The sequence below is a fragment of the Anas platyrhynchos genome, chromosome 3 (assembly GCF_047663525.1).
Source record: "Anas platyrhynchos isolate ZD024472 breed Pekin duck chromosome 3, IASCAAS_PekinDuck_T2T, whole genome shotgun sequence".
Lineage (NCBI taxonomy): Eukaryota > Metazoa > Chordata > Aves > Anseriformes > Anatidae > Anas > Anas platyrhynchos.
Genome location: NC_092589.1, coordinates 50,452,676 through 50,476,929, shown reverse-complemented (window position 1 = coordinate 50,476,929; position 24,254 = coordinate 50,452,676). Strand labels below are relative to the sequence as shown.

Sequence of the window (24,254 nt, the reverse complement as noted above, 5' to 3'; positions counted from 1 at the left end):
GACTACAGAGAGCATCTTCAACTTTAAGCCCTACAGCAGTGATTTTCCAGCATGTTATTCACGGAGATCTGCTTAGAAAGCCAGACCCTTCGTGGCTCATCTTCCCCTTAGGCCTGAGCCATGTCCCAAGGCTCTGCTGCCTGCAGCTGCTCTTTGCCTTGCTTTTCATTTTCCAGCTTGTCTAAGTCAAGTTCTGGACTTAAAAGCCAGTCTGGACTTATAAGTGTTTATAATTTTTGTATTTAGATCTCCAGAAGAGGAGGGATCACATGGGCAGAAAGAGATGCTGCTGAATGCCCCCAGGCTCCATGAGCATGCTCTGCAGAGGTGCTCGCTGCGGGGTGGCTGGAGCTGAATCTGCTGAGCATCAGGAGACTTAGACAAGTAGTACCAAGGTTTTCAGGAGTGTAGGGGAAGTGTGGCAGTAAATCAGCTACTGTCTGCATGCTTTCTTTCATGTAAAATCAGATGAAATGTGTTTGGGGGGGTTGGGAGAACAAATGCACTCCTGCTTGCTACAGAAGTGAGCAGCCTAAAGGTCTGATTTTTTGTTTTGTTTGCTATAATTAAAAATAAAAAAAAAAATCCTTCATGATAGTCCTGCCCAAGTCATAAGAGTCACTGCTACTGGATACCCAGGAACACCAGAAATATTAAAGTACTCAGAAGGCAGAGAAATTCAGGGAAGGGATGGCCCATGAGGGGCTGAAGTAGAAATCCAGGAGCTGACGTGCAGCTTGGGAGCAGCTCTGGCTGCTGGCAGTGCACGAGCAAGCCAGGGAAGAGCTGGCTGTGTTAGTGCAGCTCTTCCGTCAGCGCTGGGTGAGGGCTGTTCTGCTGCCCCTCTGCCCAGGCAAAGGCAGGTCTGGGGCAAAGTGGGTCCTTTTTACTTGGGAGTGGCTTTTGAAGTCAGAACTTGGAGATAAATCGTATTTTCTTTTCTTCTCTTTTGCCTGCAGAAGAAATAAGGAAAAGACATGTGAAGCTCTGGGTGGCAAAGAGCGTGATCCACTAAGCAATCCATATGCTCGCATTCGCCGAAAACTAAACGTAATGGTTATCTCATCACGGGCAGTTTTTCAGATGAGGTCAGATTGTTTCAAAGAGAGCAGGGAAAAAAAGTTATTTGGAGGTCTTCTGTGGCCTTGCTGCAGCTGCATGGCTGTCTGAAAATCATATCAACGGTTGCATTAGTAACTTTGGCATTTCCTACTGTAAGAGCTGTTATTCTAGGTGCTTTCTGAAGTAATGTCTGGTTGTGTAGCTGTATGTGTGGACTTACCAACTTCTTCTAGAGACAGCCTCTTCCTGTCCTACCCTGTGCCGCATTGCCATCCCTTTCTGGCCAGGTCCTATAGACCCCCCAACTCAGGGCTCCTGAGCTCTGCCCAGGATTTAGCATCTCCATGGCCCTCTGTGGTCTTTCCCTGCTTGGAGGAACCACTTCTAGCTGCTCCCTTTCCAGCTTCTTCAGTTCCTGCCCCGCGTATTTTTCTCCATCCGTCTGCCTCCATCCTCTTTGCTCCCTTCCCTCTCCCAGTCTCTCTATACTGGCAGCGAAGCACCAAGGCAGCCTGGTGAAGATAGTGACAAGACAGTTTTTCTTCCCAGGCCTTGCTGACGCGAAGGAGAGCTGCCCTGCCCCATGGGGCCTGTGCTCCATGTCGTACCTGTGCATGTTTTCAGCATCTTCAAGGGTCTCAGGCAGAGTTTTTCCCTTGGTCTCAGGTAGGAGCAGAACCAAGCCACCTCCGATGAAAGCGATCACAGCTGCAGAGACAGAGCAAGGGCCGGAGTTGCAAGGGCAGTGAAACTTCTAAGTTGCTAATTAATTCTCATTTAGACACAGCCGCCCCAGTGATTGAATGAGGGCTCCTCAGAGTGGTAATAACACTTGATTTTTGTCTAAGTGATGCTCTCTGAGGGGCTCTGGAGGCCTGGAAAGCCACCCTGGCCCATAGGTCCACAGGCAGTTGGCCTCCCTTCTCCCTCGCTTTATGTGTAGGAAGCAGCTTTTGGCTCCACTTGTTCAGCTGGCATGGGATGGGGGTGACACTAGCTATCTGCCATCCCTACTTTTGGCTAATTCAGACATGAAAGAAATGTTGCTACCAGTCCCCCCAGCTCATTTTGCCTTCTGTTTAGTTTTTGACCCTGCTATGTCTGATATGCATCTATATACACACAGGTGTGTGTGCATTTTACTCGACGCTTGTTTTACAGGAGGGAAATAGGACTTCAGACTCACTGATCTAGGCTGTGGCAAACCAGCAGGCCTCGTAGCTCTTACCAAAGACAACCAGGGGCAGCTCGTGCCAGAGCTCTGCAAATCTGTACACGATGAAGGGTGTTATGATCCCACCGAGGTCGCACATGGACGAGCAGGCCAGCACCCCCAGGTTCCTGGAAAGGATGCAGGCAAGGCTTTGGGCTAAAGCTCATTAACATCTCTCCCCTAGTATAGGGCTGGTTTTGCACAGCTTTCTTGTGAGCTTTTAATTTTAAATGATGCTTCTGTCATTTGACAGATGATCTGTAAAGCTGATCCTTAAGCTCCCAGGATTCTTCTTTTTCCATTGTGAGGAAATGTGAGGCATTTCTGAGGTCTTTACAGTAGACTCAAGTGGATACATGGCAACACCTGCTGCTTTTAGTCCATAACAGAAGAGGGTGCACTTACCTGAGAAAAGTGGGATACAGTTCAGGGTTTACCAAGCAAACCATTTCATAGCACATGGTAATCCCCATCCTGCCCAGGCAAGCTGCGGTCATTTTAAGCCAATAAAGAGCTGGAAAGATATTATGCACATTTATGTTGGAATATAAAACTGCATTCTTTCTTAACTGAAAATAGCATTAAAGATTTAATTTTAGAAAAAAGTAATTATAGTGGCATGAAATGTCATGAAGACAGCACATGATTGTGTTCTGTTTCATTCATTAAAGAAATAACATGATTGTCTTGTGATTCAAGCAAATAACTGGGATTTGAAACTGTCAAAGAGAGATGTCAATAATACAACGTAATTTGGTTAGTCCAGAGTATTAACCAAAAGCTTATACAAAGCCACCCTTTCCTGCTTGCAATAAAACTAAACAGAGCACAGCTGCTTTTTCTTTTCTTTTTTTTTTCTTTTCTTTTTTTTTTTTTTTTTGAAGCATTGAAATCTTTGAAATTAACATTGATATTGGTTAATTTGCAAGATACTCTGTACTTCTGCACAGAGACTTCTCATGGCTTCCAGACAGGGACAAGCTTGTGCTGTCCCCCTCTCATGGTGTGTGCTCTCAATTGCTTTCACACCTGGACATACAAATGTCTGCTGCCAACAAATGAGTATCCCAGCCCTGCACTGGGTGTCAGTCCAGGACACTGCTGTGTTCTCCGTGGGTTCTTTGATCCCAACCTGACCTTAGGTTGTGTTTTCAGCCATTTCAGCAAATCGTGCATATGCAGCACTGAGTTTCTCCATCATCTACCCAGCTGAGGGATGCACCCAGCCCTGGGCAGCATGTAACCAGCTGATAGCTGCTGATAACCCCTTCCTCAGACCCTCTCTAGAGCCATGCCACTGGCTGCTGCTGCATGTGGTTGGCATTGACTGCAGCTATGGGCAGCAGCTGTAGGCTCCCACCCCAGCCAAGCACATCGGGCCTGTCTGTGCCTCTGCAGTCCCTAGCCACTTGTTAAAGTGTCTACTGTCTGAATGCATTGCTTTTTTTTGCCTGTGACATTTTTCCATAACACTTTGTGGTTTTTGTCCTTGTCCCTCCGTGAACTGTAACTTCTGTGGTTTCAGCCTAATTATACTCCATAAAGAGAAAGAAAAGATGTTTCTTTCAGTTGCCCTCGAGGGACACATTCTCCTTGCAGAGAATGCCCAGCTGAATACACACCAAATGCCTGTCACCGTGGTTGCTCAACATCCTACGCTGATGGCAGCAGCACTGCAGAAAGCACTTACTGTACGCAGATAGTGTCTAAGTATGTGTGTGCACCCCTATGTTTTTCCTTTTTTAGAAGCAGAAAACAGGTATTTGGGGTTGAACACCCAGAACTGTGCATTTAAATCCAAATTGCAAGCTAGGCAAAAATCATAGACCTAACGTGGCATGCCTTGGGTCTAGCACCTGCAGACTTGCTATCTGATTTGATGCCATTTTGGAAATGTTCATTTCTTTTCTCAAGCCTCTCATTAGCTGGTGTAAATGGTGGTGCTGGGACATACATGAGCTTTTACAGTATTTGTCTTCGCTGGATCACAACACTGACATGGTCTAGGTTCACAAAGATTGCTTTCTGTTTCCAGAGCAATAATAAGGAGATAGGGAGAGAACTCATTGACCAAGGAGGTCTGAACGACTCACTGTCTGGGACTAAAGCTGTAACAAGGCAGGCACCACCCGTCAGCACATTTGCCACAGCCCACGGGTAGCGACGGCCAATGCGATCCACTGTCAGCAAGAGGATGAAGGCAGCTGGGAACTCAACAAGGGCAGAATAGAGGAAATCCAGGTAGATGTTCCCACTGGCTATTCCCATGTGCATGATGAGCCCCTGGTACAGGACGGAGCTCATGAACCTAGGCAGAGAACAGGGTACGGTTGAAGCCCAACTCTTTGGGAGAGGATTTGTGCAAAGAACTCAGATTTGCAGCTGGTCAGGAGCAAAACAGGCTTAAATTGATGCCAATTCAAGGCACTGAATATACCTCCATCTGGGCTGCAAATCCATTTCCTTACCAACTGTACATCAATATGCATGTATGCTTTCTTATCTGAGGTGTCCTGACCAGGTCTAAAAATGAAGGTTTCAGCTTTTCTCCATCGTCGTCCTCAGATTTGAGATACTGGGAACACAAGCAAGAGAAGGATAAGAGATCAGAGTGGGCAGGGGAGAGGGTGGTGACCACTGCAAGGATATTTTCCTCTAGATTAATGGGAAAATGAGGGATTTGATTTGTCAGTTATGAAACTGAAGGGAAATTAACTTCTCCAAAGTGTTTTAGGGAAAGGAAACATGAATATTTATGTAGACAGTCCTCATGTCCGTGCAGCCACGTGTATGAGGCTGTTGCATGGCATGAAGCAGCAATTTAAACAGCAATGAATAAGGATGTCTTGTACCGTTCAGTCATGAGACTGGGAGAGTTTACAATGTGTTGATTGGTACTAATTAGAGGAAGAATGTTCCTTGCCTGCTGGCTACTTTTGCAAGCCTCTTCTCTCAAACATGCTCTGTTAGGGTCCTTGGCAGTCAAAGAGAAGAACTTGTTTTACTTTAGGGATCTGCTGTCCTGGTCACTGAGCTGCTCCCTGCTCTAAGCCCTAAGCAATCTTAAACTCAGAACATTGTTAGTCCTGAGCTTTGCATACATGTTTGCTTTCAGCAAACACAGTGCAGTCACCTGGAACGAGAGAGGTAGCTGCTTCTTATTTCCCTTGGCAATGCGCTTAATAACTTCCATGGCTTTGTCATTTTGCTTCTGAGTTATCAGCCACCTGGGGGACTCAGACAGACACCTGCAACACATAAGAATGACATCTATGAGGAAGGAAAATGCATTTTTTCTGTTAGACATAAAATGAAAATGGAACTGAATTTCTCATGCTAGGATCCTATGGTATGTTGAATACCTGTGAGCAGTCTTGAATTCAATGGTATTTGTGGCTGTCAGTGATTGTGTTCTTACTTGGGCTTCGCTTGGATGATGACATGGCCTGATTTTTTTTTTTTTTCTAATTATTATTATTTTTTTTAATGTTAAGACCAGTTCGTGACAGTTTGGAAACATTCCTCTAAGATAGATTGTGTGATATGTTTTAGAAATGACTCGCAGCCTGTAGGTGCTAAAACAACATCTGCAAAACTGATCCTTAAGCTCTTCCATGTTAAAAATAAACTTTAGAAAAAATAATTAAACCAAATCTGTTCCTCAATCTGGTTCTGATACTTTCTAGGGAAAATTGACCCTTTTTTTTTTTTTTTTTTTACAAATAATTAACTAGATGGTGTTAAAGACAAAGCAAATGTAATTAATGATTAAAAGATCCCACTTTTCACAGTACCTAGAAGTACTTTTTGAAAGCTGATGATTTCTTATTTTGTGATGGGTGGCAAGGCCTCCAAACACACATTACTGTGTGTTGCAGATAGTCCCTTGCTCTCAGGTGGCTCATGCTAAACCCGTGGGCAGGGTGAACAGAACGACCAAAAAATGCCAGATCTGGTCTTGGAAGTCCTATCAAAGGCAATGGTCCTCTGCAAAGCAGCTTCAGCTTCCAGCTGCATTCTCCATCTTTTATCTGCTCGGCTTGGGGTTGCTGGGAGCTGCAACACTTACCAATAGTATAGTAGGAAGAGGAAATTGGGCAGGGTGACGGCGAGCTGAAGCCACCTCCAGTGCTGGAGCACGTAGGCCATGGCAGTGAAGATGAGCAGCCCCACGGTGAAGGCCAGCTGGTAGATAACGCCCACGGTCTTCCGGAAGCTTAAGCCAACAAATTCCGCAGCTGCAAAAATAATCTTACATGAAACACAGGGGAAATGCGTGGGGCTGGGGAGCTGGGGAAATGGTGTTGCCACTGGCTGCACAATGCGGAGCCCCTGCGGCTTGGTGTGGGGGTATGGATACGGAAGGTAAAACACAGCAGGATGTGGTATGGGCTGTGGGTTTGGCACAGGAGCTGGTCTTTGCCACTGCTCTGAGGAAGTATGGTTTGCGCTGTTTGGAGGTTGCCGCAGCTGGGGCTGCCGATGAAGCCTCCACCGTCCAGCTGGGGATTTGTCCCTGCCTCCAGGGGTGTCAGGGCTCACCCATAACATGTGCAAAGACAGCCTTCTCCCTCCCTCCCCTCCTGGCTGAGGACTATCTGGGAACGCCTGCTGGCAGCCCCGTGCCCCCGCCTCACCCCGCTGGGCTGCAGCAAAAGCCATTTTGGCACAACATCTGCGAAACATGAATGTTGTCTCTCAACAACAGCACTGCTGCTGTTGCCTTTCCTGGAAATGTGGGTATCTCTGCAGCATTTCCAGTTCTTGTCTCTAGACTTTGTTCTCCATTTTGTACATGTACTTCAGGTACGAACACTCCCTAGTTTCTATGGCCACCTCCCAGTTATTACTCATATATGTACGAGCTGAAGCAAGCTTTCCAGGAATATGAGTAGGCTCGATAACAAAGTCTGCAGGCCTGTAAACCCTCAGACAGACATCTCACAAAACAAAACACAGCTTGGCTCATAGACACCCGCTTTTGGCAGTAAATAACACACGGTCCCTGTCTGCTCTTGCTATGCACAGATCCCTAAAATACTGGGGGCCCAAGGTGAGGTGAGCCCTGCTGCTAAACTGGGGGGTCGTGGCTGGAGGGTGCAGTTGTGAGGTGCTGTAACTAACTCAGGACGTAGCCGGTCAGCCAGCCCCCCTTGCTGACCAGTCCCTGGACCAGACGGAAGACCACCGCCCACGTGTAGCTGGGTGCGAAGGCCACGAGAACCCCCGAGACTGAATTGATGAGGACTGTGATCAGGAGGCACAGCTTGCGGCCAAACCTGTAGAAGGAAAGAAGAAGAAATAAAGGGAAAAAAGGCTCATCTCGTGGCTGCACAAAACCCCAGCTGAATGGCGGAGGCATTCCTCATGGCATTCCTCATTACTTGTTGGAATAACAAGTGCTTTCTTCTGGCAGATCTTGTTCCAGGTGGTTTCTCAGGTACAAGGAGAGTAAAGGCTTACTAGCACCTGAAGTCCTGACCTGAGCAGTAATTTATTGTTTTCTCATCTACTCAGTGATGTTTTTAAGGAGTTGACCTTCCCTTCCCAAGGCACTTCTCTGTCTCTTTCCTCTCGTTTACCTTACACCGACTGGGCCCTCCCAGGGAACAGACCTGTGGAGGACAGCCCAGGTGCGAGGCACTCAACCAAGCAGCCACCGTGCTTGCTTAGAAATGTCATTGCCACAGCAGTCTGAGCACTGGTGTGCAGAGTGGTCCAGTCCAGAAGCAAGACTTAGTAGAAAGGACAGGGACTGTATCTCTTCAGAGATATGGTTGAAAAGGGGAGCAACCACATGAGGGCTTCAGAACCATTTCTAGGCACTGGAAAGTCAGAATTCATGACAGCACCATGCTCATCTGTCTCAGTGGGAGGAATGGGAGCATGTAGGAGCTACCATCTTTGTTTTAGTTTGCTTTGTATTATTCCTGAGCTCTGGTGGTCTTCTAGTTTGCACAGGCTGGTGATGGATGCCAGCAGTCCATGTGGTGCTTGGGCAGAAAGCAAGTGCAACCTGCTTTGGTCAGGCTCCCCTGCTCACCCACCACGCAGGCAGGGCTGGATGGAAAAACAAATGGTGTGAAGAAGCTGGAGATGGTCCCTGTCCCCCTTCTCCCTGCCTTTTTTTGAGTAGTGGTCTGGATATACTCTTCCCTTTACAGCATTTTTCATCTTGATGGAAATGGAAGCTCAAGGAACTTTTCCCATCCTTTTTTTTTTTTTCTTTTTCTTTTTTTTTTTTTTTTTCAGCTCATAGCTTATTTCTGGTTAATGACTTAGTTAATGAGTTCAAGAAATGATCTGACGTAGCTCTTCAGCCCATCTTTCAAAGCTGCAACAGTTTTCATGTGTATATTATTTGATAACTGTTATCTTTACGTATTTTCTCAATAACCTTTGCTACATGCTGAGCTTTTCTTGAAGGGGGTCTTGTACATCTCTGTTATTTGTCATTCCCTGTATCACAGTGACTCACTGATAGTCAGGAATAGATTGTTTCCAAAAGAAACAAGCTTGCTAGAGCACTGGGAAGGCATATGTTCTCTAGCAGACAGAGACAAGTATTCACTAAGAAGTATGACTTATGAAAAACATTAAATTTGTCAATGTCCACTGACAAAAATAGCGTGATAATAAATACCAGCCAAAATAAATGTCTTTAGTTCTCTGCAATAACATGGGCAGATCAAATCTCTCATACTTTCCTTCTCTCATTGAGTCTGACATACAGACATTTTTGACTCTTTCTTAAAAGCCGGCTCAAGAGAGCCTTATCAGACCACGAGAGAACCCTCTCCTGAGAAGACCTTTTCCTAGAGCCCTGGCAATGAATGACAGATGTGCAAACACTGCATCTTAGCACTGACCTCGGCAGCTGCCTCAGGAAACAGGGGTGACCTTTCCAAGACACCCATGCCTGGAAGCGTGCCCAGAGACTGATGAAGCAAATGAGAAGGTCTAATCCCTTTGGCAGAAGCATAGTTCGGATTTGAGAAGAGCTGATGAAACCTCCCTTTGAAGTACCTAAAATGTTGTCAGGAGTTGTCCTGAGTACATAAGGTTGCAGCAACCTAAAGCACAGGAAAAACAGCACTCCGTATGCATGCCTGATTTCTGGTGAGGAAAGGATGGACATTTCAAACACAAAACTTGGGCCTCTTTCCCATTCCATCTACTAAAATTGAATCTTCTTGAGTTGTTTTTGCCCTAAGCATAACTTTCTACGGGTATGAGATTTTGTTGAGCTCTTGGGTGCTTGTATTGATTTAGGACCCCAGAGAACTGGGAGAGAGTGCCAATGAATAGAGTGGCAGAAACCTCCTCAGCACTTGCATTACCTTAGCATCAACAATATCCTACTCGTCTTCTCATACTTTTGCCTGATAATAAGACATGGTAAAAAGATTCTTCAGCGTTTTGACACAGAAAAGCATTCACATATAATTGAATATAAATGGGATTGAGGTTTCTGGTTTCCATTGGTTCACATAGCTATACGCTGCCAAGAAACGCCTTCACTAGTTAATGTTATTGCTTAGTCCATCTCTGTCCTGGAGAGGGAATTTAAAGAGTAGCTCCTCTGATGGCCACAGGATCTGCTCACTGCTGTTTCATGTCCTATCATTCTTGGAAGAATGGCTGCTACATATCTTGTCCTTTGCTCCCATAAGCTGTGCCTTATTATCAAAGCATCAGTTCTGGGAAAAAGGATGGAATACTTTCAAGTATGAAAGCCTGGAAAACTGGACAGAGAGCAAGAGCTTTGATTTAAGAGAAGAGAAGATTGTAGTTTTACAAATGTTTCTGGTGCAAAAAGAAAACAAGATTTTTCAAAATGTGTGAAGAAAAGCAAAAAAAAACCCGAGAATCACAGAATCACAGAATCTCTAGGTTGGAAGAGACCTCTAGATCATCGAGTCCAACCTCTAACCTAACACTAACAGTCGCCACTAAACCATATCCCTAAGCCATAGGGATAGTCACTAAACCATAATCCCTAAGGTGGTGACTCCACCACCTCCCTGGGCAGCCCGTTCCAGTGCCTAACAACCCTTTCAGTAAAGAAATTCTTCCTAACATCTAACCTAAAACTCCCCTGGCGCAACTTTAGCCCATTCCCCCTCATCCTGTCACCAGGCACGTGGGAGAACAGACCAACCCCCACCTCACTACAGCCTCCTTTAAGGTATCTGTAGAGTGCGATAAGGTCGCCCCTGAGCCTCCTCTTCTCCAGGCTGAACAAGCCCAGCTCCTTCAGCCGCTCCTCATAGGACATGTTCTCCAGGCCCCTCACCAGCTTCGTCGCCCTTCTTTGGACCCGCTCAAGCACCTCGATGTCCTTCTTGTAGCGAGGGGCCCAAAACTGAACACAGTACTCAAGGTGCGGCCTCACTAGAGCCGAGTACAGGGGGACAATCACCTCCCTAGCCCTGCTGGCCACAGTGTTTCTGATACAAGCCAGGATGCCGTTGGCCTTCTTGGCCACCTGAGCACACTGCTGGCTCATATTCAGCCGACTGTCCACCATCACTCCCAGGTCCTTCTCCACCTGGCAGCTCTCCAACCACTCATCTCCCAGCCTGTAGCTCTGCTTGGGGTTATTGCGCCCCAGGTGCAGGACCCGGCACTTGGCCTTGTTGAACTTCATGCAGTTGACCTCAGCCCATCGGTGCAGCCTATCCAGATCCTCCTGCAGAGCCTTCCTACCCTCGAGCAGATTGACACACGCACCTAACTTGGTGTCATCTGCGAACTTACTGAGGGTGCACTCAATGCCCTCGTCCAGATCATTGATGAAGATGTTGAAGAGGACCGGCCCCAGCACCGAGCCCTGGGGGACGCCACTAGAGACTGGCCTCCAACTGGACTTGACTCCATTTACCACAACTCTTTGGGCCCGGCTATCCAGCCAGTTTCTAACCCAACGAAGCGTAAAGTGAAAGTGAACCTTTATCCTTCAAATCAGACAATGGACTCTAGCCCAGGCCTGAAGACTGGACATTGGGTCTTTATGGTAATTCTGCAACCATATGATGTGTTTCACCTGAGAAAGCTTTCTGCCGCAGGGGTGGCAGCACACAAGAGGTGGCCAGAAAGAATTATTTTGATAAATTAGGATCTTCTGATGAAAAATCTATTTAAGCATAAAGCTTTCAACGTGCTCTGGTTCACAGACAGTAAGATAATGGTTTTCTGCAGACTGAAAAGTGGTCTGTCCAACCTATGCATAGATGCGCTTCTTCATAAGCATGTTCATCCCTGTCAGGGGACAGCATGGGGATAGCAGCTTTTTCCACAAAAATGGTGCTCACGGCCTAACCAAAGATGTGTTTGCATACAACAAAACATGATGTGGGACCAGCAAGACACACAGTCCCATCCTTGTTGTGAGACACTCTACAGAACTGCTATGAGTGAGAGTGGTGCAACTTCCTGTCGTTTTCCTCTCTGCTTGGAGAAGGAAGAAAAGTGAAAAGAAGGGAGCTGTGGCAATATCTGTTCAGCAAAGTTGATTTTGGGGCCAGCTCAGCATGGCAGGAAAGGCTGTAGACATCAGCACTCTCATAAATTCTGAGAATTCAAGAAAAAAGAAAACACAAAAACATTTCTGCAAGATGGACTGGCAATGCTAGAGAAGGAAGCATTTGTCTCATTGTTCAGCCCGCATTACCTTCACCTCTCCAAATTCCAGTCTCTCTTACTATTTTGCTAAAAAATGCGTCAAAGAAGAACAGGAAGGTCAGTGACAAACCATAAAATTTGTTTTGAGTGTAACCTAAAAAAAAAAAAAAAGTGAGCAGATATATGGCACAATGACATTTATCTCAGAAAAGAGAATGTGAGGGGTAATAAAATCTAGACCCAACTATGTATACAGCCAGCTGAGAAAAGGATGGATCAAAGAAAATTTAGGAAGGAACAACTATTTCTATTTCTGCGTTTGACAAAACCACTCCTATTTTAAATCTGATTTATGGCCAGCTGGATAGTGTTAAAAATAACGTGAAAAAATTTATTACAAGATGGGCAAATAAATCTTGGTGTGGGAGTTACAATTTCATTTCAAACTCTGAGCTCCCATTGCAGTTTGCCACTGGAAAAGAAAACAAAATCTCTTCACTCCAGTATGCAAATTCCATGCAAACCACTGGGCGAGTGAACGCCGTGACATTTCCATGAATTCCTGGATCACAACAGCCTTTGAAATCAAGGGCTTAGGAACCACAATCCACCCCTTTGTACATGACACGTGGGCCTTTTGAACCAAGTTATGCGTGCACTCATTTCCTCCTTGAATCATACATGTAATTCAGTAACTTGCAGAAAACAAAACCAGAGGGAGCAGTTACACCTGCCTGCACGCTACCTACCTGTCTGCCATGTAGCCGATGACCATGGAGCCAATAAAAAATCCAGCATTTACACATGACTGAAAGAGGTCAAGCTTCCAGGAGTCCTCGCACACCAGGTTAAACTGCAAGGGCAAGAGCAGTTAGAAGAACGGGAATATTCAACAAAAACCATGGCTTGTCAAGGATGGGTAATGGAAAGAAACCAATGGGAAAAAAATGAAAAGAAAACAACAACAACAACAAAAAAAAATGAAAAAGAAACTATCTAATCTCTTATAAATAACATCTGCAAGGCTTGTGGAGATTATCCCAGACTTGCAGAAAAGTTACACCCTGGAAAATGATTATGCAATGACACATAAAGGGAGTGAGAAAGGCAGAGACTCTTTGAAAGAACAAATGAAAAATCTCAGAAAAATCCCACCCTCTCCTCCCCCACATCTGCTTGAAATCTGGAGGACACTTGCATCACCATTTCCTTCATGGATGTCAAAGCCTGCTCCTAATCGTGCATCATCGCACTGTGTGGAAGCGGTGCAGGGCATGAGAGGTGGTGGGGCTGCTGCCGGACCAGTGGAGGTCTGTGTATACAGGGACTATAGGCTCCATCTGTGGCTCTGCTCTGCCCTTGGGTGACACTGCTCGTGGGTGAGGAGATGTTTTCTCAGCCCTGGCCAAAATGAGTGAGTTGCAGCAGCTGGGAGAAGCCAGACAGTTGGCCAGATGTGATTTTCATAAAGGTCAAAGAGGAGTCCTTAGTAAATCCCTGAGCTCCTTTTTGGAACCTTCATCAAGGCTTGTGTGTGACAGGGGAAGAGGCCCCAGCATAGCTGAGATCTGCCAGCTGGAGTCTTTCTTTTGTGGCTTTGCAGCACCTTGAAGCACACTGCCATGAGCCCTGCCGGGGCGAGCCAAGAATATGTCTGTCCCACTCCTCACTAGCACCAGCAAAAAGCCCAGGCTTTGACTGACTCTCACCGCACTGAAAGGGAGCTCTGTAACCTCCTTCTGATTTACAACTGGCAGGCTGCCAACCCGCACCCAAGGGAGAGGGGAAGGCACACTGAGGTTAACTTCTCTACAGCAGTGGTTTCTTTTGGGAGACAGGAATCGTACTGCTTTTTTTTTTTTTTTTTTTTTTTTTTTTTTTTTAACCTCAAGGATTCCTCCAAAGAGGAGGAACTCAGACATTGCAGCCTCCAGGACAATCACCTGCTTTTAAAACAAGGTTCTGCGTGTAGGATGCTCTGGAGAAGCAAAGTTCACAGCTCTGCTGTGCACCTCTTAACCTGCAGAAGCAATCTGCACCGTTTGGTGGGATAAAAGTAAAACTTTATTTTTACGATTTATGGAAATACTAAATCACGTGTAACCAGAATTCAGCTTGGAAACCTTATTTCACCTCCTGTTTCTAACCTGAGTGAGTTTAAGGTAGGCAGACAAGAGTGATCACATCAGATGAGCAGTGCTTTACCTCAGTGACAAGCGAGGTCCCCGGGTAGTCGTAGAGCCACCCATCCCGGCAGGGGCTGAGGGGGACGGAGCTCCAGTTGCCCGCGAGGCTGCCCAGGGGGTCGGTGCAGCTGAGGCCCGTCGCGTTCCAGTCCACGTCGTACCTCCTGCAGCGGCTGCCGAAAGCAGTCCCGTGGCCGCCCCACTCGGGCACGGTGTGGTTCAGCTGCTCCTCCAGGCTCCAGCCGCAGCTCTGGCTCAGCTCCGCCACGCCGGGGCTGAAGCAGCGGTGCTCGGGGGTGAACCCGAAGAAGACGACACCCACGTAGATGGGAGTGAAGGCGGCGGAGAGCAAACACAGGACGAAAAAGGTTTGTTTTTGAAACCTGCCAAATTCGCCGATCTCCTCTAAAATGTCATCCAGGGTTGGCATCTTTCTCTGCTGTGGCTCATTAAAATACCTAACTGTGGCTTTTCCCGGCTTTTGCCTTTGCTGTGAGCTTAAATCACTGCTGAAGTGTTTGTTCAAAACCCACAAACCAATAATTAAAGAACATGGTCAATCGTCAAGCCATGCATTGCAACCTTTGTCTCTCAAATGCCCCTTCTAAACAAACTTTGGTTCTCATGTTTTGGCCTTCTTTTGTTGCTTTATTTTGTATGTGGCAGGCTTGAAATACAAGAGTTGGTGTCCTACATTATGGCCATTTCAAGTCATTGACAGTCTGTCAGTGCACAGTATGGGGCAGGCAATGATTCCTTTGTCCAGTGTTTTCCATTTAACAGAGATCATAAATATTTCTAAAGCAATGTCATTCTCTCCTCTGTATATGAGCAACTGAAAGACCTGAGCATGCGCTTAAGGAATGGAGGCATCTTTGGTCTGTTTTGCTGTGTGGGATGATTTCTATTGTGTTCCCATAACTGCGGCTATATAAGGTCCTTTCATGTTGTTCCCCATTTGCTTCCCCTGTAAAAATTAGCTTTTGTCAAGTAATGTAAGAAGTGATGGGGAACTGGAAAAGATTCAGTGCATCGGAGGTGTGGATTTGAACAAAAACATCTGTGGGCAAAGGCTTTGGCTTTTTAAAGAATATTTCTTCCTGTAAATGTTCTGAAGACAGTTTTTATTGTCGCTCTTTTCCAGCCAAAATGAAATGACTTTGCAGCTTGCTCAGTGCTTCTGAAGGGAATCCCTGGGCAGGTGGGTATCACAGAGTTAATGCCTCTCCCAGGGACACTCAGTGACCTCCCTGAGATTTACAAGACACAAAACTAAACGAACTTTGGAGGAAAACAGAGGTGATAAGTAATGTGATATTTTAAAGGACTATTAATAACAAGCCCTGCTGAATTGCTATGACAGTCATAGCTAGGAACTGTCGTGAATCATGAAAGGGACTGCTGCTTTGCAATAAACATCTTTTACCGTTAAGAAAGGAGCAGACCTTTGACCGTTTACAACGAAACTGTTCAGCTATCTCTGTTCAAGTCTGTTTCACATCAGAAGCAGGGAACAGGCTATTCCCTTTGTGAATGCTCCAGGTCAGTGACAGGACCTCACTGCACAAGCATCCTTCAGACCTTACTCCCACCTGCACACACACGACTCAGCAGTGCATGTATCTGGCGTGTTCATTCTTAGCTAAAATTTGGGTCAGCCAAAGCTTAATTAATTGCAGCAAGAAGTGCATAAAGCATCCTGGATATGCACTTTACTCCCTTTCCCGATTCTGTCCTGTGTAGTTTCACAGTGGAGGATACAAGACTGATACAATTACAGGGTCCAATGCCAGTTTTGCTGCCAGAAGGTTTTGTCTCCACTTTTAAGGTACATTGATGTTCCTTCTCTGGGAAAATGTCTTAGGCATTATCTTGTATTGCCAGTAAGCTACTGAGTAGCTGCAGATATTTCATGGGATCCAGAAGATTTTGTTATCGATGTCTGAGCTGACCTTGAATGTCATAGCAAGACTCTCTCCTGTGTACAGTGACACCAGTCTTAGGGGAACTGAGTAGTTTTCCCTAACAAACATTGCGTTAACCCTTCCTCATGTGCTGGTTCCTCAGTGACCACTTTGGAAAGTAGTTTCTGTGAAGAAAGGCCATTTGGTTCAGCTTTGCTCCCTGGCCAAGGGCACAGCTCAGTCTGGATGGTTCCATCCTCCTAGACTTGTCTATCTGCAGGGGATTCACCCAGCAGCTCAGCGGGGCTCAGTGTGCCCGTCAGTGTCTGTGCTGGTATGACAAGGGCTGAGGGGATGGAGCGGGCATGCCCTGGCTACGGCACTTTCCCTCAGTACACCCTCAGTGGTTCATCCTGCCAACACAATGGCATGTCACTCTCGTCACCTGAGAATACTCGAGTCTGTCTGTCTGGTCACTTTAAGGTGTTTTGCAGACAGATTTTTCCAGTTTTGAGGGGATTGGAGCAGGGAGCAAGCATGCATGCAGTTCTGCTGCTGGATACGAGTGCATGCAAACAGAGGCAGCATGATAGCTTGTCAGGGTGACATCTCTATTCCAAGAACCTAAACAGGACTGTATATGGGCTCTATTGATGCACAATGTGTAACATCAGCGAGAGGAGCAAGGTGAACAAAGCCCAAGCTGCTCTGCTAGCAAAGGCTGGCTGAGCCTCCAGCAGAAGAACCATGTTGCCCTGCAGCGGCAGGTCCATGAAACGAACCATCAGCTGTGACAGCTTTACTGTGTATAATCAGTAATCTCTTCAGTTTAGGCAGTGAAACATTACCATGCCTGCTTTACAATCAGCCTTCCAAAAGATGTGTTAAGTGTTCCTGTACTCTGACCTTCCTGAGCTTTAGAAGTATGCTCACAGGGCTGGGTGAAATGGAAATGAAGCAATGGCTAAAATTATGTTCTAAAACAATATGGATACAAATGCAAGGCAGGTCTAATTTATCCGTAATAACAATGCATACTGATAATTACAGCATATACATGTATAAATAACACTTTGCTACCAAACAACAGTCCTGACTTTCAAAGATCTGAAAGCATCTTCTTACTCCTGAAGACCAAGAAACTAAGGCAGAGAGATATAACAGGCTAGCGCTTCTGAGAGCTTAGTTTTCAGGTCTTCAAGGCTAAAATGATTTACTAGAGGTGAGCTGGACATTTCCGCTGAGGTGTCTCCTGAGGTGTTCTAAAAGTCTTGCATGAGTAATCATTGCTGCACTGAATTCCTTCTCGTGAGTCACTCTGTCATCCACATCACGTAGTAATGATTTTGGTGAGGCATTTTGCTGTATGTGTAGGCCTTATCACAACTCTCTTTCCTGTGAGTATACCAAGGATGTAAGCATTTAACAGTGAGCTATAGGCATGGTACCAGTTGCGTGTCACAATCACACACTGCCATAGACCTAAGGAGGGAATACCACATTCATAGGAAAGCCTTGGAGAGTCGCTGCAAGCCTCCAAACAAACGGTGAGCTGTACTCCTGCTGGGGTTCACAGCCTGAGCACTAGGGTGCGGGTACATGAGGCAGGGAGAGCCAGTCCGAGCTGTTGGTGTGTAGGTCCCCAACACTCCCCATCCCTTTTCCATGCCCAGTTCTGGCACTTGTGGTTGGTCCCTGTGCTCTATGAGTGGAGCCAACTCGTGAACTAGGCAAAGGCTGATCCTTGCTGTCCTTGCAGTTTTGCCCTGCAGGGCTCAGCAAAGGGCTGAGAAGGGGCAGAGTCAGTGCAAGGGAAGGGTCAGGACCACACGGCTGGGAGCTGCCTGGAGAGGGAGGCTGGGATCAGGAGGAGAGAAGCAGAATGTCCTCCTTGTGGTGAAATAGCTTCAGCTTTCAGCAGGGCTTCACCTCAGCTAACTTCAGCCATGCAAATGCTGGGCATCTGGTCTGAGCTAGATGTCCATGCCTGTTGCCCAGGACGCTCCAGGTATCTCCAGACATCTATATCCAGGTGTCTAACAGGAGGCTCAGTGGTGGCTGACAGCAGAGGTCAGCACCCAGAGCTATCAGTAGCAGCTGGAGCACCAAGCAGCGTGTATTTAATCCAGATGAGGTGTTGACACATGCAGGCATGTCTGGCAAATTAACCAGGGCATGAAGCACTGACCTCACCAGTGGGGCTGCGCTGTTACACTGACTGTGGGCATCCAGGCAACACCTGCCCTGGCCGGACTCCTGCTGGGAGAAAGGTGCGTGTCAAAAATGGTTTAGCAAGTTTGGGCTGCCCAGGAGTCTGTAGTCCACCGGTTCCTGGCATGATGGGATCTCGATTTTTCAGACCCAGCAGTGGGAGCTACGTATCTAAAAGCTAGGAGCTGGCTATAGAGGGAGCCTACACACTTTGTTTTAGGCTGCTTAAGTTATTAGAAGCAGCACGTGTTTGCACATGATATTTATTTACACCATGAGAATATATTTTATAACTTGGAGAAACAAAGTGTACCTTAATAGTTGGCTCACGCACTAACAACATATTTTTCTTAGATGATAATCACACTATATCTGGCAAACTCCTCTAGCTTTTCACTATTTGCCTTTAGATCCAAAAGTCACAGCTTGAGCTCATTTCCTCATTGAACACTAATTACCACCTAGTATTGTGCAACATGGGAGTAGCTCTGCCAGTGACAAAGACAACTCAGCACCCAGTACTCACTCTTTGTCATCTGCTGCAGCATGGAGCATGACGTGTTGCTGGAGTTTGCTCTCTGCACGTAGCACTTCTGCACTTGTGCATGGGCATGGCTTTTGCCAGGGCTGGGAACGCTCCTGAGCTACTCTGCCACCAGCACTAGGGTGCATGGGCCACCTGTGTTTGGGTGGAGGGATGCTTGTGCTGCCCAGGGAGAGGGAAGCAGCCCTAGGGCATTGTGAACCCATGCCATGGGGTCCTATTGCTTTGCCCTGACTCACCAAGGAGATGGCAAGGTCATCCTGCAATGCACCTGGGGTGTGTGCAGCCACTCTTATCAAGAGGGGCAGTGATAACAGGTTACTGAGGGGAGCAAAGGAGCCCAGACAGCGTTGCAACTACTGGTACAGAGTCTGGAGGGAGTGCTTGGCACTGGAGGAAAAATATACGTTTTTTCTTTAGATGGTATGATTGTTTTTTTTTGTCACAACTACCTGCCTATCTAGTCACACAATTTCTGCACATGCCTGGAGCATGGGCTCTCTGCAGTTATCCTCATGTTTCAACCCATCCTGTCATCCACAGGACACAGGTCCTGGAGCTTCAGCCTCACGGTGAGCATCCATTTATGGCTGGAAATTACAATCCTCTTCCTCAAAGGGGATTGCAGTCTAAGTCTCAGTTCTATTTCCCTTGTGTATGAGAACTGCTGGCACCTGCTCTAAAGGGAGCAGGACTTGGCATGAGACGAGCAGTGCAAACACTACAGGACGTGTTACAAAGATAGATCCTACACAAGAAACTTGATAAACAAGTGAGGATGGAGTGAACCTGGGGAGACTGCAACGTAACATACGTTTTTGCTGTCAGAGGCAATGTGCTGGGTAATTGCACCCTTTGGTCCGCAGCATGCTGAGGCAGCATCTTTCTCACAGTTCTCAGCCTGTGCGTCATTACTGCTGGGTAATTTAAACACATTTATTCCTTCTCTCCTTCCTGTAAGAAGGAAGAGGAGGATTAAATAGGTTTCAGACAAAGCACAGTCCAAAGGAAGCTTGTGGATTTGTAAGTGAAGAGAAAAAACATAGGAGAAAGCAAACAGCGGCAATGTAGCAAATCGATTTTCTGTCAGGAGAGTCAAAGGATACATTTCTACAAGGGCTGAGAACTGGCCCTGTTGAGCAAGACTTAAATACGCAGTCAATTGCAAGCATTTAGTTTTGTAGTAAGTTCTTGGGTGTGTGAGTGCCTAATTAGTTCCTACAATACATACATTAATCATGTACTTGTCTCTGCTCAGGCAGGGTATTACAGCTGTAGAACGTGATGTGAGCTGTGGACGTGCCCCAGGCACCTCACACCAGCTCAGGGGCAAACCAGGGGGAGGGGAGGTTGCCCTGCCTGTAGCGATCAGAGTGGGGATGCCTCCTTCCCACCGTGGGGCTCTGCTCCCAGTGCATCCCAGTGGCAGTGAGCCCCCATCCCCTGCTTCTGGAGCTCTGCTCTGGCACATGCCCACCAGCCTCAGCATCATCACTGGAGCGACACACCCTGACCCAGGGAACACAGAGAGGAACAGGAGGGCATGGGGAGAGACTGCTGCTGTCCTTCAAGATCAGTTGGATCTCTTTGGAGACCCTAACTCACTTCTATGCCCTGCCTCAACCGCTGGCTGCACCTGCAAGCCTTGTCCTGGGCATTCAGCCGAAATCCCTTGGGATCTACAAGGCAGAAATATATAGTTACCTGGAGTGCTGGGCTGTTGCAGGCCCTAGTGGAGTGAAAAGTATAGCACTATGAGACCCGATTTTCTGAATTTCTGACAGCCTTGCTCTTGGCATATCACAGAGCAGCTGCTAAAGTGGCTGAAAGACTGTATTGGAAGACTTTTCAGCCTCTGAGTTTAATATTTTATTTTATTTTATTTTATTTTATTTTATTTTATTTTATTTTATTTTATTTTATTTTATTTTATTTTATTTTATTTTATTTTATTTTTCTGGATGCAAAAGCAGTTCAAATACATTCTGCTAGCTTGAATCTTTGGGGAAGTAAATATCAGACGTACACAGCTGTGATGTAGCCTGCCAGTGTTTGTTTACAGACACAGATGCTATTAGCTCTGGTATTTGTCCTCCTAAAAGGGCTTTCCATAAAGTAGCAGATGAAGCTATTGCTTCTGTTCAAATTGCTTGTAAACCCCACCTTTTTGTAGCTGAGAAAAGGCACTTTTATAGGTGAGGTACAGTGCTCGACTCTGGTCTGCTGCCTCTGGCACAGTATGGGTGCAAGTGAGTTGCTGCCCCTGTGGAAGGGGCTATCCAACCCTGCCTCTCATGCTAGGTGTTCTCATGCCTTCCCTTCTGGAAACACGAGAGCTCCTGCTCTTTAATTTTATTTACATATCTTAGCTTGAGTTGTAAGATTTTGGGGTTTGATATCCTGTAGTTTGGTTTCACAAACATTTGGACATCCATCTGCACTTCTGGGAGATAATAAAACACACCGATGACACAAGGCCAGTTGCAACTACAAATGAGATAAGGTAAGTGCAATCCCACTGGGTCTGCAAGAATAAAGAAAGCTGCCAAGGAGCAATGGCCAGTAGCTTAACTCCAGAAGGGACAATAGTCACGGGGCTGGATCCATCATGAATGCAGACAGTCCTCCTTCACTTTATCCTTTTACTAGACTAAAGAGGCTGGTTGGAGAACTGGGGGTTGTCCAGGTTGAAGGGCAAGGAAACTTGCTAGCAGGCAGCACTGAAGCCAAACATACTGTTCTGAATAGGGCTTAGGAAATCACAACCATTTTGCGGGGTTTTGTACAGGTGAACCATAAATCCAGAATGAGGCCATTCCGGGGCTGGACTGGATCTGCTCTTGGGCTTGGAGGACCTGGGTATCTGAGGGCAGGGGAGCTCCCAGTGGAAGAGCCTCTTGGTGGCCTGGAGCCAAGGTGCCGAGTCAAGCACATTAGTTGAGTGACTGCGGAAGCTTGGCCTCCAAGTCAAATAGAGATAAAAACAAGGACAAAGTGCAGGAAGCGTTCACAAAAGGAGCCACAGATTCAAGTACATGTATGGCAACAACGGTGTGTCACTGTGAGTGCATGGGAGCAGTGTGTGCACAGGGAGGATCTTGTGTTACTGAGCTGGTGGTAGACAAACAGCCACCCTTGGCCATCAGGCACTGACATTCGAACACCACCTCCCTCTGGGCTGACGGTGGCTTTCCCAGGTGGTAAAATTGGCAGCACAGACGGTTTTACAGAGCACAGACTGTTCTGCAGAAAGGTATTTCGGACTGAGTGACCTTGTAAAATGTGTGCCCTGACTGTCCTATTGAGCAAGCCATCCATCCATTACAAGAGGTTCCCAATGACTTTCTGAGTTATTGGGCTATTCCCATGGGGATTAAACGCAAAAGCAGGTGGACTGTGAGTGCACCAGGAAATTAGGAGCCTGAACTCAATGTATCTCCATGAACCCATAAGACTGGCAGTGGGTGGCCAAGGCAATGAGTCACAGTGTGGGGAGCATCCATATGACTGACTGTTCACAGTGATATATGTGATAACGAATGTGTTACTACATCCTTAGGGTGGGTGGGTGGGTGGGGAGGCAGCCTAGAGCTACCTCACAGCGATGTCAATACATTACTACAGCTGTTCCTTGGTGGCAGCAGCAGATGCCATGATCTCAACTTTTCTACCCAATCTCAGGGTATGTATGCCTCCACCACGGCCTGCAGCAGAACTGAGCACACCAGTAACATCAGCGCTGGTTCCCAGGTCACACAGCACATGGTGCTGACCTGATTTGCCCCTGGGTAAATGCATTTGTCCTCTGTTGAATTAGTGCACATGATGTAGGGTCTGTGCCAACTTTCTGCTTTTACACGGGTCTCAATGCCAGCCCCAGGATGACAGCATAACTTGAGGGACCTCAGCCAGAAGGTCTCTTCAGTACTTTCTGGGAGAACCATTATCAGCTGAGCAACCTCATGCCAGCTTAGTGTTTGGCATCATTCTTACCCAGTGATAGGAGCCTTACAGCCGTACTGATGAGAGTCTCCATGTCCACCATTGCTTCCAACAGTGCATAAATACTCATCAGACACGTCTGGTGTCTGGGATACATGTGGCTTAATTTCATGAAAAGCATTGTTGTATTGAACTCTATAGACATAATAGGAATAGCAGATAGAAATACATCTATCAAGGACCAGACCAAGTAGGAGACATCATCTTCTCCAGTGAATTTGGGCAGGGTAGATGCAGCTGGGTATGCAAACCTCAGCACAGAGCTGTACCTGGTTCAGAACAAATCTGACAGCTACCAAGCAGGGAAAAAATACATTGCAGACTCCCAAACTTTGATCTTATCAAGAACTTACTGTAACAGTTGTATGTGCTCTTAGATAACTACAGGAGGCAAGCATTCAGAGAAAAGCTTTTAAGTCAGATGATAGCACACAAGGACTTTGTTTAAACTTCTGCCTTGCTGTCGTTATCTTGGGGTTTCCAGGCAAAGTGAACTCTATGAAAAAATAATCTTAAAAAAATGCATCTAGAGCTGCTAAATAAAACTGCTGGATAGCAAGAGAGAAGCTGAAGAATATCTGGAAAGGCTGTAGGTGACTAAAAGGCTAAAGGAGCTCTAAGGAAATGAGCTAAGCTTCCTAAGCAGGCACTGGGGGTGGCCGGTGATGTGGGCTGAGTGAGTGCAGAGAAAAACCACATCCCTACGGACATTTGAGGTGGTGATAGCATTACTTCTGCATTAGCAGTCACAGGTGCTGATTTTCAGCACTGACAACCCCCCCGGGAGTGACAGCCACCTGTGGAGCAGCTGCTCCCCTCTCTCCCAGCACCCTGGCTGCCCCTGGGAGCCACCCGTGCCACCTTGCCAGGGCCTGGTCTGGCCACCACTTGCTGCCACCGCTGGCCACCAGTGTGGTGCCACCAAACCTCAGCCAAAGGCATGCACACCTCATTGCTTTCCACCCGGGTCAGCGACTCCTTCAAGCTGCTGCTGTCCTGCTGCTGATGAGGATGAGCACCTGCATGAGCACTGACAGCCCCTGTGCTCGGCTGGTGCAGGCACCATCAAGGTGTATGTGTGGAAATCGTGCTAACACTGCTGTTTTCATTTATCAAACAAAACAGAAGTAAGCCCCTTCTGCTTTTCTTCAGCTATCATTCTGCTAAAAATGCTGTATGAATTAATCATCTAAATTGCATTTAAATAAAGTTCAAGTTTGGGCGAGTCTCCTAAATCTGACTTTGAGGGATCTGGCTGTTAGCCCAGTAACTGCATGTTCACTGAGGGGGTCCATCCCTGTCTCCTCATCTCAGTGCAGAGGAGCAGATAGTTAGGACTGGAAGTAGTGGCTGCCCTGTAGACTTCAGGGCCTGTCCCCAGGGAAGGCCACGTGCCCTGAGGGCACTGCCCCAGGGTTTCCATCACCTCACAGGGGCCCTTCCCTGCTTCCCTATTCCACTGCAACTGGCCAACACGGAGCTGGGCTGGAGCTGTGGTCCCATCCCTT

The 24,254-nt window shown here is 46.8% G+C and overlaps 1 protein-coding gene across 1 annotated transcript; it reads right to left on the bottom strand.

Moving 5' to 3' along the window:
* Positions 1-217: 217 nt before the first annotated feature.
* SLC22A2 (solute carrier family 22 member 2) lies at positions 218-14,613 on the bottom strand. Its single transcript, XM_021269834.4, has 11 exons — positions 14,105-14,613; positions 12,649-12,752; positions 7,400-7,554; positions 6,345-6,513; positions 5,409-5,523; positions 4,744-4,850; positions 4,369-4,583; positions 2,681-2,789; positions 2,291-2,403; positions 1,671-1,770; positions 218-953 (listed from the first exon to the last, which is right to left on the bottom strand). The coding sequence occupies exons 1-11, from the start codon at positions 14,513-14,515 to the stop codon at positions 887-889; spliced, it is 1,665 nt and encodes a 554-aa protein (XP_021125509.4). The 5' UTR covers positions 14,516-14,613; the 3' UTR covers positions 218-886.
* Positions 14,614-24,254: the final 9,641 nt, after the last annotated feature.